Source organism: Abramis brama, assembly GCF_963993115.1.
Source record: "Abramis brama genome assembly, chromosome: 9".
Taxonomy (NCBI): domain Eukaryota; kingdom Metazoa; phylum Chordata; class Actinopteri; order Cypriniformes; family Leuciscidae; genus Abramis; species Abramis brama.
In genome coordinates this window covers 25,955,137-25,975,187 of record NC_139971.1, presented here as the reverse complement: position 1 = coordinate 25,975,187, position 20,051 = coordinate 25,955,137, and the positions used below count along the sequence as shown (strand labels likewise).

General features: G+C 38.0%; 1 protein-coding gene across 1 annotated transcript; it reads left to right on the top strand.

The window, feature by feature from the left end:
• The first annotated feature begins 2,941 nt into the window (after positions 1–2,941).
• Positions 2,942–19,417, top strand: LOC311090133 (uncharacterized protein). Its single transcript, XM_084125271.1, has 4 exons — positions 2,942–3,152; positions 7,120–7,258; positions 12,765–12,923; positions 18,715–19,417. The coding sequence occupies exons 1-4, from the start codon at positions 2,964–2,966 to the stop codon at positions 18,954–18,956; spliced, it is 729 nt and encodes a 242-aa protein (XP_083981397.1). The 5' UTR covers positions 2,942–2,963; the 3' UTR covers positions 18,957–19,417.
• The last annotated feature ends 634 nt before the right edge of the window (positions 19,418–20,051 follow it).

Genomic DNA, 20,051 nt, shown 5'->3' with positions numbered 1-20,051 from the left:
ATGAAAACTTTTTCTGTAAGTAATATGAATTCTGTACAGATTGGGTATTTATTCAGAAAAGATATAGGGAAAAGTTTCACAGTGTATAGACTTAAATAATACTCAAATAGACTCCAATATAATGCAGAAATGTAACATTTAAAAGTTAATGTAATCATTTTCTGCAGTAATAGTAAATAATGATAGATATTATAATATGAAATGCCTATTTTACACTATCCAATCAAGTCCTGATTAATAAAATCAAGTCCTGCCCTACTCCCCCATTGAAAACTGGTTCATGAATCTTCACAAAGTCATGTGTTCTTAGCTGGTTATCTGTCACTCTGTATTATGAATAAATACACACATTTACAGCAATAAGGCCATTCTGATTATTGAACTGATTTAATTTATTTGAACATAAATCTGTTTTACTGCCTCTGATTTGCAGCAGAGCGGATGGAGTTGCACAAATACTTGAACTCTCTCTTTGCAATTGGTCTCGCTGAGGATGCTAGGAAAATGGACAGCCCTGCAGAATCCTGTTTAAGCATCGTAGAGTTAGATGAGGTAATTATGACCTCCACCACCCCAGTCTTTGTAATGGACTGCTAGACGATGGCCAGCGAATGACTCCTCATTGCTGTTTCCATAAACTTCATTCTGTCTTTTCCTTTTCTCCTGTGTCATTTTTTTGTTGTTGTTGCTTTAATTTTTCCAGATGGATGTAGACGCTGTAACGTTCAGATCCTTTGGAGTCAAGCAGGGAAATAAGAGTAAAATGTAAGAAACAAAAGATCAAGGTGAAAAACTGCGACTTTTTGAAAGAAAACGTCAGAAAAGATCACAGTAGGAGTGTCGTCTTGAAGCAAGAATATAATTGAAGAAGTTGTTTTTTCTTAAATCAGAGCTAACACAAATACAGTGTCATATTGACATTTGTATCACAACTAGACTTAAAATAAGGATGCTAACTGTGTCAGTAGGTTTCAGACTAGTTAGATGCTATATATGCATGTCTGTTTTTCTTCCAAAAGGTTTGTGGCTGATTTATCTGGACGAGGAGAATTTGGATGTTCAGTTTTGACTTCCACACCATCCTTCTCCTCGATGACCAAAGGATTGTTCTGGGAAAGTAATTCTGAGGTAAATATGTATTCTTCTCATGAAATGTGGCCGTCGTCAAAAGAGACTGAAAAATTTACATCATCATTGCAAAGATCAGAAAGCTATTCTCCACTTCAAATGAGATCACAGCACCATTCGACTACCTCAGAACCATTTCTGTCGATTTCACGAAGAGGAGGCCAGAAAGTGAAACTGAGTGACTCTCCAAAACCAAGCCCACAGACAAGGTTTTCTACAGCACAACAGGACAAACCCTTAGAGCTACTACCAACGTCATCTCCTTCACTTCCAAAAACCAAATTGAATCAAACTTTTCCAAACTTTGAGGACAATATTTCCATTGTCAGCCCCTCTTCTCCTGGAGTACCATCTGCCAGGTCTTCTCAATGTCATTCTCCTGCATTTATTCTCATCCCTAAACAAAGTCCAAAACCTCCAGACTCTCCTTCCCCAAGGTCTAGACCTGTATCCTCTCCAGTCAACCCAATCCAATCTAGACCTGCTGTTTTACCACCAGATTCTGAAATGAAATTAACTCAGCTGTCTCCAGAAAGTGCCATCACTTCCCCAATTACTGCAATTCCTTCATTAAGGCAATTACTTCAAGAATCATCACAGTTTGCTTTAGTCTCAGATAGTAGTACACCTACTATGTGTGTCAATGAGTCCATTAGGTCCTCTGCACCAGGGGTTGAATCCTCTCATACTGATGGGCACCATTCAACCCTGCCCTCCAAATGGTTAAAGGGTTCACGAAGGTCACCCAAAACTACAGTGCTCTCCCTACAGCTGAGCATGTCAGGTTAGTATAACTTCTACTGGTAGATTTTTATTAAAGTTGACAACATTGAAAATAGCAGTGTCTAATTGCAGTTTAGTTTTTCTTGTGCTTTAGCCACTGTTTATAATTCTCCTGCAAATGTGTTTGTGAGCAATGAAGAATGTTTTACTATGTAATTATTAGTGATTTAAATACTTTTAAAAGCAATAAGCTTTTGAATCTGCTTGCTCCAATGATTTTTTTCCAGGTTTGCAAGGTATTTTTAGACAGAATGTGAAGGCCTTTACTATTTAACTATTGCAAAATCACTGTAACAAATATCTGGCTTATTGCTTTTATAAAATGCTGGCTGCAGCAATATGATAAATGACACCACTGTATAATAAATAATTTGATAAATAATTTCAAATAATAATTTCAAATTCAATAACTAGATCAAAAAAGTTAATCAAGAAAAACCCTGATGCTAGCATGAGATGTTTTAAAGTAGTTGAAAAGTTGTTTTAAAAGCTTGTGTTCAGTTGCTAAGAATAAGGAGAGAGACATGAAACTAGCACATCTTTGAAGGAACTCTTTATTGTATAAAATGTTTTAAAGTTAAATGCATGGTTGACCAAGCTGAATCAAATATTCAATAAACATTGAAAAATTCTTTATAAATGACAAGAACCTGATTTCCAGCATCCCTTGGGGTTCAGTACATCTGCATCAGAGAGTAATGATTATGAGAAAACACCAGTTGTAGACATCACCCTTCATTCACACAGCGGTTGTTTCTGCTGTATTTGCTCACTAGCAGAGTGATGGAAACTTCAAGCTGTGTAGGATAAGCATTATTAATGCAGGAGGCAGGAGACGGGAAGCAGGGAAGAGAAACACACAAGCTCTGCTAGACCATGTCCAGGCAGCTCGCTGCGAGCATTAGATAAGGGCGCATGTTTGCATCCTCACAGCCGGCCTCCTGCTGGAACGTCTCTTCTCTGTCTACTCCTGTCCTCATGGTTTCTCCTCTCTCACTATTTGTCACTGCTCAGATTCAGAAGAGGAAATGTCAGGTGAAGATGACTGTCTGATGCCCAATGAGGAAGACTCCTCTGATGAAGAACTGAAACGAATCACAGATTCAGAAGAACAAAAGAACAACGTTTCCAATCCGTGTTCCACCATGACCCCTCCAACAGACCCTCATTTCTCTTTCCCAAGCCTCTCAAAGACAGAACACGACAGCACAGAGCCAGTTCTGGTTACAGGATTTTCACAGGTGAACCAAAGTTACTTGTAACAGGTTACCTTCAAAACTATTTAAAACAGTTAAAAGACTACAGTTCCAAAGGTTGTGGTTGGTAAGATACTTTTTTTTTTTTTTTTTTTTTTCGGTCATTTGTGACCGGAATTTTTTAAATAAACAATTTTTAAAAATTGTAGCTTCATCGGAATGGTACGAAACTTGGTGACTTTATTGGCACTTGGTATATGAACACTCAAAAAAATTGGTGACAGGATTTGAAAAGTCTAAGTGGTCATAAAAAAAAATAGTCACACTCAGGGCCTTCGGGTCAAATTGACCGGCCATAGGAAATGAATGCGAAATTGGCAAAAATATGAAAATACAAAGTTTCTTTGTGCGTACAATCTACAAATCAGCCACGATAATCGGTAAATATGTATCATTCTAAAGCTTAGAATCTCTGCTTTTTAATGCATCTAATCACTTTGATCAACTCCTAAAGGGTGCTGAGTAATCCCTCTAAAACCGAGTGTACCCCCCGCAGGCGCCACCTAGCTGCGGAAAAAATAATCATAATATTTTTCAAAAATAATTACCTTGATCAACTTAAAATAGGTGTCATTTGAAAGCTTAGAGTCTGAAATTTACAATGAATGTAGCCAATTTGATAAACTCCTATGTAGTGCTGAGTTATTTGCTGATAAATGATCCATCACTTAGAACTAAAGATGGAGTTCTAACACAAAAAAATCGAGGTAGCTTAGACTTGGCCTTTTTACTTGTATCCTCATGAAACATACATCGGTCATGACAAATGACACATCGTTATTTACAGCAGAAGCTCATGATTAAAAAGAGCCCAAACTCAATATACTCCATCAATCAGATCTAAAGATATTCCTCATGGCGTTCTAACACAAAAAATACCACAAAGGCTCCTAGCCAAGTATATACTCATGAAGCACTCGCGTTTGGTTTTCGCTTATAACTTCACTAGGCATGCACAGATCGTAGAAAACTGCACATCATTATTTTCAGCAGACTCTCACGATTAAAAAGAGCCCAAAATCAGCATAATCCATCACTCAGGTCTAAAGATATTCCTGAAAAAAATAGGCAAATATGTGCAAAAATCACTAGAATTCACAAGCCTTTCTACAGAGAGCTGTAAATACATCTAGTGGTTAAAATATGATATTGCATGATAATTATGCTCACTACATCCACCAGATGGCACCAATCTGACTTCAAAAATTGTTTTCTATAGGCCTAGTCTCTACTTTAACCTGAAATACAGCATTAATTTAAAAATTTAAAAAAAATAAAAAAATAAAAAAATTATATTATATTCAGTGGGTAAAAATGGATCATAATTATTGCATAAATATTAATTATTATCATAAAATTCTCTCAAAACACCACAGAAAGAAAGAAAAAATATTATTGAACAAAAATACATTTGATTGATTTTACTAAAAAAAAAAAAAAAAAGATTTCAGGGCTCCGGTCACTTTTGACCGCGAAGGTCCTGAGTGTGACTGGAAAACGAAGAACCTCAGAGGGAAGAAGTCTCTTATGAAGTCTCATGTACATCTTTGTACGTCTGTCAGATGCAGTGTAAATTGGCCTTTATAGAGAGAGAGTATGAGAACTATACAAATAATTCTGTTGTTCATATCGAATGGTTTTGCTGGAAACCAAACGGATACTCAATCAATTAGATATTACTCCTGTGTAATTTAATTGCAAGCTGTGTGAGAGATAATAGCAAGAAAAAGCACCGACTACTCTCATATTCACTCAGTTGATGAGGGACGAGAGGAAACAGAGCCATCAAGTCTGCCGCAAATGGACTATCAGAGTTTAATGGTATAAAAGAAAGAGAGAGCAAAGAAAAATGCATTATAGTAAACAACTGAAATTAAATATCTGATCAGAAAGTGGCTTTATCGCTACTCTTTTGTCTGAAGATCAGAAAATTTGTTCTTAACTACCACCCGCTGATTCTTTTCTCCACTACCTCATTTTCTGTTTAAAGGACACCGACTGCGACTCAATAAAAACACAATTGTTTCTCATTTTCTTTCAGTTTGTGTATATATATATATATATATATATATATATATATATATATATATAAACACAAACTGAAAACTGAAAGCTTTGCAAATCTACCTGAAAAACTATGCACAGGTGTACCTGGGACAAAGGCTGTTTTATATGCAAAGGTCACAACAAATATTGATTTGATTTAGTTAATAGAAGTCAATTGATAAATCTGTTCCTGGCATTATTTTTGAAAGCATCATCACTTTGCTGCGTTTTTACACAAGTGCCTAAAACGTTTCATAGTACTGTAGCTTTGGAGGTACGCTTCTTCAAGTGTCTTGGAGACGTTGCCACAATTTCTTCATGTAATCTTCATGTAACTCCTAGAGGGAGTAGGATGTTTACATAGGGCGCTGGATGGGGTCAGCAGCTGTGTCGCTTTGGTAAGGGATTCCTATTCATCGGTCAGCCGACGTGACGTCTAGAGTGACTGACTGAAAGGGAACGTCTCGGTTACGTATGTAACCCTTGTTCCCTGAAGTAGGGAACGGAGACGTCACGTCCCGTCACCACATTTGCTGTGCCCCGCTGGGGCAGCCAGGTCACCGGCTCGGCTCCTCAGCGAAAACCTAAAGAATGCGTTGCACCTGCTGCTCATTATCCTGTATGTGTCGCAATGCAGCGCAGCTGATGCTATTATCGCATGTCAATGTGCATTGGCTTGTTTTAGGGGCTGTTTACATGACACCGTTTTCAACTAAAAACTTAAACCTGTAAATGCGTTATGGCCGCTCATTTACCTGAAAACGCAAAATTTGGAAAACGGGTTTCAAAGTGCAAGTTTTTGAAAATGGTCTCCATGTAAACAACAAAAACGCGAATCTCTGAAGACGATGACGTCATGCACATGCGTATTATGTGTTCAGTCTATAGTGTTTCATTGTTATCTAATGGCCTGGCAGCAAAATACAGAGTTTTTAATCGTTTTCATGGATCCATGTTAATGGTTATTGTTTTGACAGTGATGTTGTCTGTATGCAGAAAACTCAAAGGAAAAACTTCTCCGTTTTAAGCATATTGTTGTCTGGTAAACGTACCCTTAGTTGCACTCTAAGTAGATTGGCCTCTCTTGCGAGATTCCTAATTGTTGGTCATTCCGACGTGACGTCTCCGTTCCCTCCTTCAGGGCCGTGTAACCTAACGGTACATTTAGCAGTATAGCTGGTTAATTATGTATATGATGTATATTATGATGTTATGATGAACTATATGCCTTTCTCCACTGACGTTCTATGATGTTCAAAGCGTTTCTAAGTATGCTGATTTTTAGAAGGCGGACTGAGATGGTGAACGGGAACATGGTTTGTGTAATATTTACACATTATTAGCTGTTTGATAACGTAGACAAGCAAAAGGCTAATCATATTAATTACCGTGATTTGTCCGACATTGTAAAGAGTGATACCATTTTGCAGCGTTTACTACAAATTGACCTAGTGAAGCTCTGAGCTGATGTGAGTGGAGGTGGGGCTAATTTGCATATTCATGGATCCACGTATACTAAATGAAGCAAGGGTGTGGAGTTGCATTCAAGCTATTTTAAGGCATTAAGAAAAAAATGTTCACAGGGAAAAACGTTTAAATATATCATTTTGTTGATCAAATATGATTTTAAAGGGATAAAGTTATTGACAACAGGGGGATCACGCAGTGATTACCATCCAGATTTTTTTTTTCTTTAAGCCTCACAGAAATATTACATACATTTTTATGCAGAAATTGAAAACATTTCAACTATTCAAGTCATTGTCTGTATGAATTGCATTTTTATACATTTCTGAATACATTAATAGGTCTGTAAATAAGTAATTGCCACACCATTGACCCATTTATGAGTAATGACTTTCTGACTATTTTTCTTCTCTTTTCTTCCTTCCATTCTGTATCCCAGCGACAGCAAATCCAGTCGGGGCAGTACCAAGGTCTTGAAGGGTTCCTCACGCTGGGGCTGTACCCTGGAGTCCTGCAACATAGTCCAGCTCCAGCTCAAAACCCTAGAGAAGAGCAGAACTACATGGAGATTTCTCTCGGTATGTACAGAAACAAAACAAAGGCTCTGTTCTGGCTAAACAAAGCAAAATATTGCTGAGGATTAGAATGCAAGATACAGCCCTTTTAACATGTGAAATTATATAAAGTCAGTCAATCATCTTGGAGCTTCCCATTTTGCGGAAGCTCTTGACATTTTTGTGTGCAGCACACCTGAGACGGTTGGGTCAAGATGCCTCTACTCTTAATAGCATTCGTAGAGACACAAAACATTGTCTTCACTTCGGTGAGGTTCAGTATAGTCAAGTTTTACTGTGCAAACAGCACATAATTCTGTATAAAGCCATGAAGAAGAGCTGAACTCACAGCAGATTATCTCCTTTTTCACAGGAGCACAAGTACACTGAATATGAATTTTCATAATGACAGTGCTCTCTTGAGTTAAGATACCCCATGATCTGACACAGACTAGTGATTAACAACTTCACACAGAAGTCTGAACCTTCATAATGGATCAGATGCAATCTTAAAAATATGCACTAATGTTCAAAAATTTGGGGCCGGTAAGGTAAGCCTCTTATGCTAACCAAGGCATTATTTGAGCAAAAAATGCAATAACAACAGCAATATTGTGAAATATAACTTTTTTCTATTTTAATATATTTGAAAAAGTAATTTATTCATGTGATGTCAAAGTTGAATTACTCATTAATTGAATGCCTCCTTGCTGAATAAAATAATTTCTTTCAAAGAAAGAAAAAGCTTTTGAACAGTAGTGTACACACTCCAAATCATGCTTGTAAAATAATACTTACTGCAAATCGAATACTAGGGGCCCTATCATACACCCAGCGTAATGCAGCGCCAAGCGTGGCACAAGTGTTTTTTGCTAGTTTCAGCCCGACGCAGTTATCATTTTCACGTCCTACCGAAGTTGTTTTACACACGCATACACATGAGTGAGTGGAGATGGGGCTAATTAGCATATTAATATTATCCTTACCAAATAAAGGCTTTAAATTAAGCTGTTTAAAGAGAAATATTAGTGTTTACAGTCGGGCTAATGGCTTCGCCAAGGTAGCACATTAACTGAGGAGCTAAAGGATAATTCCAGGAAATAATGAATGTATAAAAAAGAGGCATATTTTATACTCATCTTTAAGCTAGCAGCTCTCTTCAATGGCCAATCCATCTAAGTATGGAATAATTAGGTATCTAAATAACACTCGCTGCACAGAATGCACTGTTAAGAGAGATGGCTGTGGTTTGTTTAAGTGTGGTCATATATTATTGTTGGAACCACATAAGAGCCACATTCCAAATGTCTTATCTCAATTATTAGAGAACAAATGATGTATTTGTATTGGGTAGGCTGAATATAAACATGCAAAAGACAGTTTTTATCTAATATACCGTAAAAAATGAAGCATATGTTTGGTTCATTGAGCTTCAAGGTTAATGAAAACAGAGGACTAATAAGTCCCTGTTTCAGTTCTGTCTCTGTCATCTCTGTTTTCATTGGCTGATAAGTGTCTTCATCATTTTCCAGCAAAGTCTTTTCCTTTTCTCATCTTTTTTTCTTCTTCTCTGTCACAGTCGAGTCGTTTTTATCGGCCTGTCTGTGCATCTGTAATCCCTGATGTACACTGACAGGAGCACTGGCCAGTCAGTCGGAAAAAGGCTTAATTACAGCAGGCGTTTAAGATGGCAATAGAAGGCAGACATGTTTAACCTTCAAACAGTCACTGTCTGCAGTCAGGCTGTTGGGTGTGTGTTGGCCCATGTGGTTTTCCAGCTAAAGCTCAAGGTGGTAACCAATAGGTTGATGGTTAGAAGCTCACAAGGAGTGTCCTATTGTGTCCTTTAATCCCAAGCTAGATTAGTCCCTCTAAAAAGGAAGTAGTAACACTTGAGTCATTACTATCCAAAACCTTACAAAAACCTCAAAAGCTTACAATGACTTCAGTCATTACTAGGGAGAGTTATCATGCTTTTCACTTTAGAACACTGTTCCAAATAATTAGTAATTTACTTTCTGAAGGATTTGGTTATATTTGAGTCATTACTAGTGGGTTACCATGATCTTTACTTTAGAATCAATTATACATTGTACATTACTCTCATCTCTCTTCTACGTAGTCCTTTGGGAGGTATGAAAAAATAGTAGTTACTGATTAGCTTATAGTGAACTACCTTATTCAACTGAGCACTATTACTACTAATTCGAGAAACGGAGATTAGTTAATAGTAGTTACTAGAATGTTAATATTGCATTACTCACTTGTTCCTGTGTAGTTATTCATTAATAACAGGACAGTATTCTAAAGTGTTACCGAACAAAATAATAAAGAAAAGAAAACCTATTTGCATAGTTATTAGAATTTGTACAAACGAAAAACTAAATATGGTAACGAAAAGAGGTGGGGTTTGGGTGATTGAGAGGAAAAGAAAAGAGGAAGTAGAGAAGCAGAAGCGAGAGCCTGGTCGGGAAGTTTGGAAGCAGCATCTGGAAAGTCAGGGGAAAACGAGGCCGTTGTTTCAGCGTGTCGTGAAGGTACTTTTTCTTGCGTCTTTAATTTTGTTTTCATTATACACTCACCTAAAGGATTATTAGGAACACCTGTTCAATTTCTCATTAATGCAAATATCTAATCAACCAATCACATGGCAGTTGCTTCAATGCATTTAGGGGTGTGGTCCTGGTCAAGACAATCTCCTGAACTCCAAACTGAATGTCAGAATGGGAAAGAAAGGTGATTTAAGCAATTTTAAGCGTGGCATGGTTGTTGGTGCCAGACGGGCCGGTCTAAGTATTTCACAATCTGCTCAGTTACTGGGATTTTCACGCACAACCATTTCTAGGGTTTACAAAGAATGGTGTGAAAAGGGAAAAACATCCAGTATGCGGCAGTCCTGTGGCTGACTGATTCAAGCTGATAAAAGAGCAACTTTGACTGAATAACCACTCGTTACAACCGAGGTATGCAGCAAAGCATTTGTGAAGCCACAACACGCACAACCTTGAGGCGGATGGGCTACAACAGCAGAAGACCCCACCAGGTACCACTCATCTCCACTACAAATAGGAAAAAGAGGCTACAATTTGCACAAGCTCACCAAAATTGGACAGTTGAAGCCTGGAAAAATGTTGCCTGGTCTGATGAGTCTCGATTTCTGTTGAGACATTCAGATGGTAGAGTCAGAATTTGGCGTAAACAGAATGAGAACATGGATCCATCATGCCTTGTTACCACTGTGCAGGCTGGTGGTGGTGGTGTAATGGTGTGGGGGATGTTTTCTTGGCACACTTTAGGCCCCTTAGTGCCAATTGGGCATCGTTTAAATGCCACGGCCTACCTGAGCATTGTTTCTGACCATGTCCATCCCTTTATGACCACCATGTACCCATCCTCTGATGGCTACTTCCAGCAGGATAATGCACCATGTCACAAAGCTCGAATCATTTCAAATTGGTTTCTTGAACATGACAATGAGTTCACTGTACTAAAATGGCCCCCACAGTCACCAGATCTCAACCCAATAGAGCATCTTTGGGATGTGGTGGAACGGGAGCTTCGTGCCCTGGATGTGCATCCCACAAATCTCCATCAACTGCAAGATGCTATCCTATCAATATGGGCCAACATTTCTAAAGAATGCTTTCAGCACCTTGTTGAATCAATGCCACGTAGAATTAAGGCAGTTCTGAAGGCGAAAGGGGGTCAAACACAGTATTAGTATGGTGTTCCTAATAATCCTTTAGGTGAGTGTATATTTACTCTTATACTACAGGGCCGTTGAATGCTTGAATCTGATTGGTTGACGAACGTTCTAAGGTGTGCATTATTTTCAGGGAAATGCACAGCTAAAGTAGTTCCAGGCAGGTCTTGACCACATTACAGTTCCATATCACTTCGCGTAGTTAACTGTAATAACGGAAAATAGGATACAATTCATAACAAGAAAAAACATTTAGCCCCATGCGCTTGATCTGCAATTTTCAATGTCTAGCTTCACAATCAATGGAAACATGCAGTTTAATTTTAATAAATAAAGCCTATATTTCTATCTATAATCAATAGAAAATTAAACTGAATATAGGGTAAATAAATGGATAGTCCTGCAGCACGGATTTTTATTGCAGATAATATAACAAATAAATAATTATTGATAGGCCTTACTTGTTAAAAGGCTTTTTTCCCCCATTTATTTGGCTAGTCTACTATCATCTGTCAATAATAGAAAAAAAAAAAGAATGAACGAATTAATTAAAACGAATTGAATTAATAAATAAATAATAATAGGCTATTGACGCACATGCTTTTCTGTCTCATTATTGCAACATCTCTCTCTAATAACTGCATAAAGCCGAGCCGAGGACTCACTTTAAGGCCGGTTATGAATGTAATTTGATGACTGATCATGCCCAAACGCTTGTTCAGCGCGTTCAGTCTGTGAATCAAAGTCGGTGTTTAAAATATACTGCGATGAAAACAGTCTGAGAATGTGTCAGCTAGTCGTGTGTCCCCAGCATTAGTCTGCTATCAGTGGCTCAAACCTCCGTTACTAACTCTAAAATGACGTTTTGGAATTAGCAACGGAGGCATTGGATTAGATGCGTAAGAAATTAGTCCTACATACAAGAGCGTTTTAATGACAAAAACTTTACAAACGTCTTGAAATACATAATCTGAACAATGTTTCGAGGTGTGGTAAGTGTAGTATAAGCGGAATAATTGACTTCAGGTCGTTGAATTATTAGAAAAATAATGCACACCCGAGGTGTAACGGCCACTCCGCTTCGCGTCGTGACCGCATTACCACCTCGGGTGTGCATTATTTTTCTAATAATTCAACGGCCTGTCGTCAATTATTCCTTACATGTTTTGGGACAATTTTTGGACCCCTTTTTGTTATTATTTTTAAAAGGCCTACTGTTGAACCTTGACGGCCTGTGTGCAAACGCGCCAGTATTTCATTTGTAAAGAATATTTTTGTTTGCTCATTTCTGAGGGCGTGTTTCTGGTCATCAAGAGACTGAAATATTTATTTATTTATTTGTTATTGTTGTTATTGCTATAAAATGTGAATTGACATTTCTGTTTCTTTCTTCTTCCCGTAAGGGTGGTTAACAGAAAATTATAAATTTGTTTGTCAGTTATTAAAACTGTCTGGCGCCCAACCTGAACAATTAAAAATTTGGAAAAACCACTGTTACGTTACCGTGCACACAAACGGTGTGTGTGTGTGTGTGTGTGTGTGTGTGTGTGAGTTTTGCAAAAGAAGGGCCAACTTATATTTGCTGGCACAAAAATCCTTTCCATCTTTTGTGTTTGTTTGAATGTGGTCCTCTTGCCTTCTGATGTTGAAGGTTACACATTCAGGGTGAACATTTAGAGTTGTGATGTACAGTAACACATCAGCCTTTTAGTAAACTGTATATTCTGATCGTTGCTCACCTTCAAGACTGCAGTACATGATTAATCTTGTCTTGCTGTGTGGAGATCTCATTGTTTGTTTTCTTGTATCATTTTCTTGGTACTGTAGTTGCAGGGCAGGGGTCCTGGAGATCCAGCAGCAGTCTCCAGCATCACGCAGATGAGGGGCTAGTCACTGCGCTGGTGAACGGTGGACCCATCAGTAGCACCCCTCGTGCATTCACACCATGCCATAGCAGAATGTCATCACAGAGGCTGTGCTTCTCAGGTAAATAGTCTTCATTACTTGTACAACAATAGACGTGTGTAGAGATTTAATTTGATGTGAATGAAAAAGGGGCTGCGAAGAACAACTTTATTCTGTGACTTGATATTTTTTGTGGAAACCATGATACATTTTTTCAGGATTCTTTGATGAATAGAAAGTTCAAAAGAACAGCATTAATTTGAAATAGAAATCTGAAATAGAAAAAAAAAATATATATTTTGTCACATTTGATCAATTTAATCAATTGATCTAATTGATCTTGCTAAATTAATTTCTTTAAAAATAAATAAATAAATACAAATCTTACTACTGACCCCAAAGTTTGAAGAAGTGGAATCCCAAATGAGATTTAAGTGCAAGATTTTCAATGAATCTCTTACTATAATATAATGCACAAACTACTTTTATGGTGCTTTTTCATCCTGTTTTAGAGCTGCAATCCGTAACTTTTTTGGGTTAAAAATGATCCAAAATCAATTTTTGAGCAAGTTCATAACCAGCCAGTGTTCAAAACTATCTGCTTGCTGTAGCTCGATTCAAAATGGTAAGCTTGTAATAATGTTTTTAATTCCAGTGGTACTGGTGGATTTCCTTGGGAAATTCGAGCATGTCTTTGCATCATTACGTCACATCTGTACACATAAAGAAGGTGTCTCGGCTAGTAGGCTATATTGAGTGTGAGGATGTTAGAGGTGGAGATTTATAGCCTTTTCTCACAGCACTTGATATAATTAAACTTATCAATTTGATGGCGGATCCAGAAAGGTTCAAACGACAATCACCAGTGACAACTGTAGATTCACCCGTTGTAAAACGCAAAAGACTTCAGACTTCGGAGTGGCTACAGAAAAAAAGAGACTGCAACCGGGCCCATGTGAAAACAAGGATAATATCAGAAGGGCATTAAATGTAGTCACGCAATGCTGATGTTGTTAACATTAACAATTTGAGAACAAAGTATAATTTGCATGGTTTGACATGATATGATAAGCGATCGTTAGATTTAATCAGCGTGATTTACTGCAATGCTTTTTTCCCTTAGTTGGTCAGAACAAAAGTGGATCTTACTTACTTGTTCAGACGACATTTTCCGGTGAAAATTCTTATGTTGGTCATACTTCCAAAAAGTAGAATCTGTGATTCCGATTGACAGTATCCACACCGGTGCGGTGACTGACTCCTCAAAACATTGGATTCATCCGTGCTGTGCCGTGCCGAGGCACAACCCACGTAAAGTTGATAATTCCGTGAATAACTGCAATTGCAGATTTCGAACAGAGATGGCGACAAAGAGGAAAAACTACGGACTGCAGCTTTAAGTTTGAAAGCCCCTGGTTACTGTCTGTTTCTATTGAATGGACAAGAACATTTCTTTTTTGTGTGCTCCAAACTCAAACTGGTTTGGAATACATGATGATGAGACAGAATTTTCATTTTATTTGGTAAACTATCTCTTCAAGGGAAGGTATCAATCATATGAATTGCTTTCTATGATCTTTTTACCACATCTAGGCCCTTGTCATACACTAGAAATAAGTCTGAGAACAATAAAACCTTCAGCTCTACTCTTTCTTTTTCTTCTGTGTGCAGACTTAGTCCAGATTATAAAATGTTGAGCCTGTCTGATGTTATATCTTTGCTGTGACTAAACGATTATTTACAGAGAACGTCCTCCAACCCTTTGGACACGGCGTTACGGCCAATGGGACATCAATGACATGGCTGTAGAATAGTCGCGCTAACCCTCAGCAATGGCGTGATTTATTGGCTCGCGCCCGTAATTAAAGCCAAGCTGATTCCTGAGCTTTCTGTGCCACTACACACGGCTGAGGTTTCATAAAGAGATTACCCTGGGTTGCCGCATACGGGAGTGCAGGGAATGCGTCCAACGGCACGCTCCTCAATCTCTCAGCTCAACTCAGATCAGCTCAGCTAGCTAGCTCGGTTTATCAGTCTTGCTTTCTCTACCTCTCGACATATCTTCCTCTCTGTCTCTCAGCTCATCACTCGCAGGTCTGCAGAGGAGGGAAAAATAATCTGTTTAACAGCATGACAGCTGTGATTTCGGCTGGTGCAAATCAAAGCGTCAGATATCCGTCCATGCTCTCTTGCCTGCTTTTCTCTTTCTCTCTCTCCCGTTCATTCTTTTTTTGTCTCGTATACTTGTGTCAGGTTAGACACGCTAGAATGAGCCTTGTGCATCGGGGGACACTCAAAGCTGTTGGCTCCCGAGTCCAAATCGTGGGAAGCGATATCAGTTAATACACAATCAGTCCTGCAACAGTATTTCACCTGGGTATTTTAGTTCTGAACTACTGTTTTTAAATAAATATTTTTAGGTGAATTAATCATTCTTGTTCACTTCAACACTACCATTCAAATGTTTGGGATCAGTAACATTCTTTTAAGAAATTAATACTTTTATTCAGCAAGAACACATTAAATTGATCAAAAGTGACAGCAAAGACATTGTAAGGCCTGCCCAATCGGTCCAACGACAGTTTCCGAAGAGCGGGTGAAGGTTTACTGCGTGTTACTGTCTTTTCATCGTGGCAAAGTAATTTAATTCCAATTAAACTTTTATCTGACTCCATTTATCACAACCTCGAATTTAGGTTAGATCATTTATACAGATTGGTATTTATATTTAGATTGGTGATTTATACAGTATAATAGTTTAGCAACACATTTGATTATTCTATTTAACTCTTTTCTCTTATTATCCTCGTTCATTCGGGTGCCAAAGTCGCACTGGGTCCTCGCACCGGTCGTTAATATTATGCGGGCTCACTATCACAAACTCGTCAGTTTTTGGTCACTAAACAGAGGTAATTGGCTAATATCTTAGGCGGTTGCATTCATGCTTAATCAATCAAAGATATTTTTGTATTGCCCCCCATGGATATGTATACACTTGAATTAAAGTAACGTTTACTTCAGTCAGAGGCCATGGCCACTAGCCTACTACAGATATAAACCGACCAATATTACTTCTGATAGTAGCATTGGTTTGGTCATACCATGGTTTCCCATGTACACTTAACTAGAGTAACATTAAATTAAACAGAGGTAAGACTCACCCTATAGATGAGAAACCATATAGATTTTGGGGTGAATTTTGGTGATCTCAGCTAGAGTTTTAATTCTCTGCCCGAGCCCGAGCCCGGACTCGACCCGACCCGGCCCGCGATATTTCCCGCCACTGTCCTCGGGCCGGGTCGGGTCGGGCCCTTGATAAAGCACGTCACGTGTCATGCGCAGCGTCTCGCACTCGCAGTCTCGCACGCGTGACGCATCACACCTGCTGTGCGTGCTGTAGGCTATTCTGTTGCTATTCTAAGTGCGACATGGATCTTGAAGAAGCAAAGAAAAAAATTAAAACAGGAGAATTAACTTTGAGCAAGTTTGGAGGAAAATCGGAGGTATGGACACATTTTAAACTAGTCGTGGGGAGTGACAACATAATGTGTTGGCTTTGTCTCCTGCATTAAATGCGCACGCTGCTTGCCTATGACAGCAAAAAAACGGGGACTTCGACGATGAACAGACAAGCAGTCTTGCCATGACAGAAATTATTATAGTAGTCAGCCTCAGGCCTCAATATCCACTTTTGTTACTTTTCCGATCCATTTCTGAATAAACAAACAACGCAGTTTGCATGCTTCTTCCTTGTCGCATTAGGTCTATTCATTAAGATAATAATTAATGAATGCACGCACAATTATGAACTTGATAAATGTTACAGATATGTTTTGCACAAACAAATGCCTTTCAACTTACATGTGCAAAATTCAGAATTAAATGAATGTGCTGCAATTTGTACAAAAAGAGTCTGTAGTAGCCTACGTGTTTTAGCCATTAAATAAGCACATAGTTTCAAGTTTAAGTTTTGTTTTGAAGAAAGCTTTTCTTTAAAGTGAATTTCGTTTAGTATAAATTGTATCTTAATTTTAATAAATTTTTCATCAACCAATTGCCTGGATTTAATACATAAAAAGCAATATAGCAGACATTATAATCATGACATGAAGTCGCCGGCGCGCCGCGGTCACTTACACCATTTGAAACTCGTAACACACGCTGTCACCGAATTTACAAATGCACATCTTGCTTGTTGCTCACACACATGTTTAAATAACAATATGTTGAAGTAACATTATTAATAATAATTAATCTTTAAGAATATTTGATTGAATGCTGAATGTTGTGCTTGTTTAATTTAATAAAATTAAAACTTTAATTGTGATAATTAAAATAATTGAATATTGAATATTGAGTGGCCAATTTTTGCTCATTAATTAATAGTATGTATATAATATAGCCTATATAGCTGCGCAGCTCCCCCCTGTAGCCTTAATAATCTAGCACAGCAGCACCTGCTTAAAAAAATTCTGGCGCCGCCCCTGGTTATAACGGCCCACGTATTAAAAATGGTCGGGTTTAAATCGGGCTCGGGCTCATAATTACAGTGAACGTGTCGGGTCGGGCCGGGCACGGACACAACATGCTCGGGCTCGGGTTGTTTCGGGCTTGATTTGTTGGGCCCGATTTAAGATCTAATCTCAGCATGAGAGAGAGAAGGAACGGGAGAAGATGGGGTCAAGGGGAAGATATGTAGATTAGGATGTTACTGAGGTGAGACTTGTGTCTCGAATGGTGATGCTAATTTCACAAGAGAGAGTTCAAATGTTAATATCCTGAAACATCTTTTGTCTTCTCGGGGAGTGGTCGTTCCTCAACCAGAATGCCCCGCATTTTATAATTTCTCAAGTCTTACAACATTTATAATAATACAAAAGATTTCTATTTCAAATAAATGCTGTTCTCCTGAACTTTCTATTTATCAAAAAATTATGCATCAAGATTTCCACAAAAATAGTAAGCAGTACAACAGTTTAATTGACTATCAGCAAGTGAAAGATCACCCAAGACAAGAGGAAGCTAGGGAATATATTGGAAAAAGTCACATAGAAGAGAGAAAAGTATTTTTTATTGTGATATGCTGGATCAAAGAGCATTTAAAGCTCTGTTTGATTGAAGCTGATTAGGCCAGCGTGAGACAGTAAATAATTATAACCCAGTTAACTTAAGCCGCCCATCCCAGCGCTGTCTTCCCATGTCTGCTTTTCTGCTTTTAACATCTCTCTTTTTCTCGCTAACCACATTTATTAGTATTTGCTAGACAACTATCATTATTACTGTTGCTTATACTTGGGTTTAGGAATCTGAATTGACAGATTACTGAATATATTACTGTAGTTATTAAATTTCGATGTGTAACTCATCCTGGGGTGCGTTTCCCGAAAGCAAGTTCCGTTGTTATCAGCATAGTTCAATGAGTCGGTGATTACCGAAACTATAGTCATTTGCAAACAGCATCGCAAAGTTCTGTGGTTGGAACTATAGCTGTGGTTAAAGCATAGTTTCAGATGCCATGTCCCTAATTTATAGCAAAACAAATTTCTAGCATTAATAAGATCTCCAACAGATCCATTAAAAGTAGTTATTACTCCACCACCAGCATTACACTATTAAACAAAGTGGTTGAACGACAAATTCGCGACAATACGGTTTCGGGAAACAGTCGTGACTAGCTAGTTGATTTCTTCAACAATGCATCGTACTATGGTAGTTAAGCAGCAAGTTACATCATTGTACTGGAAACTCACCCCTGGTTGGGCCACAGACATGAATGATTCCTCAAATCAGAGGGTGTGTTAGAAGCCGTTTTCTTATTGTTTCTCTTACAAGTCTTCTTGTATTCTCATCAATGTCTTATTATTCATTTTAGGCACCAAAAGCAGATATTCTCCCATCTCTTTTCGGCCCCCGAGTATCGAGCCTCGTCGGCCTGACCCGTCAAACCGCCCACTGTCTCGTGTCGCCCAGGAGATCAGGGAGGCCCAGACTGTGGAGCACCTCGATCTCCAGGACTCTGATGAGGATGAGGAGGATTGCCTGGCTCTGGCCTGCCTTGAAGAAGAGTTCAGAAATATGAGCACTACACCATTAGATCAGGGTGAGGAGGCTTAAGGCTTAGTTTAGTTAAGGCTTAGTTTAGTGGCTTAGTTAAGACTTGTCTGGACTGCAGTTACTCAAATTAAGGATTTTTATTTTTTTTAAATTCAATGTAATATTAATAAAGGACAAGAAGATATACAAGTTAGATCTGTAGCTATATAGTTAGTCTATAAAACGGCTTTTATAGCCATTAATAGCCATTATTTGGTGCAGATTATTAGAATAACACTTTCAGACGTGTTAGTTCAAAATATAAGATTCTTCTTTTTTATTATTGGAAACTGTTACTAATTGTTAAGGGCTTTCAAATGCTGCATTGTGCAAAAATAAAATGTTTAAAAATTTGTATACAGTGCTGGTCAGAATTATTTGCCCCCTTTATTATTTGAAACTTACTGCTGTTTGTTACTGAGTAAAAAACAAATTTATTTCTGATATCTACTCAAATCCTTATCAAATATCCTTTTCATAAGAACTGCTGTGAAATATGGTACAATATGGTAACACTTTATAATAAGAAATATTTCATTTTAAACATTATATACTGTAAATACATAATAAAATACATTTTATATATACTATTAGATGTTTAATGTTTTTAAAGAAGTGTCTTATGCTCACCAATTAAAATTACAGTATAAACAGTAGTTTGCAGTGTTTTACTGAATTTGAATATATTTTAAAGTGCCCCATTATGGTTGGTATAGCTGTTTGTGAATGTAAACGTTCTTCAAAGTCGTACTGTAACGTCGAAAGTGCACAATAAATAGTTAATTTTTCCCAAAAGAAAGAATTGACTCTGAACCACGAGTTTTTCATTCGAATCCTACTGCTTTACGGTTCTACATCACTAGAAGAAACATTTGCATAATGCCCACCTGTGTTGTACGTTGTCTGCCCGTGAACAACTTGACCAGCCCAACAACAGGTCGTTCAATGCGGGATTCGCAAAATGCTTGCTCTAGAAAGATGGGTCAGTGCTCAGTTTATTTGGACTAGCTTGCTCCTCAGAATCATAACCTGTATGAATAATTATTGATGTATACATTTTCAACCGGGTGTTCAAAATACTTGATACGTTATTACTGAGTGTCTTACTGAAATACT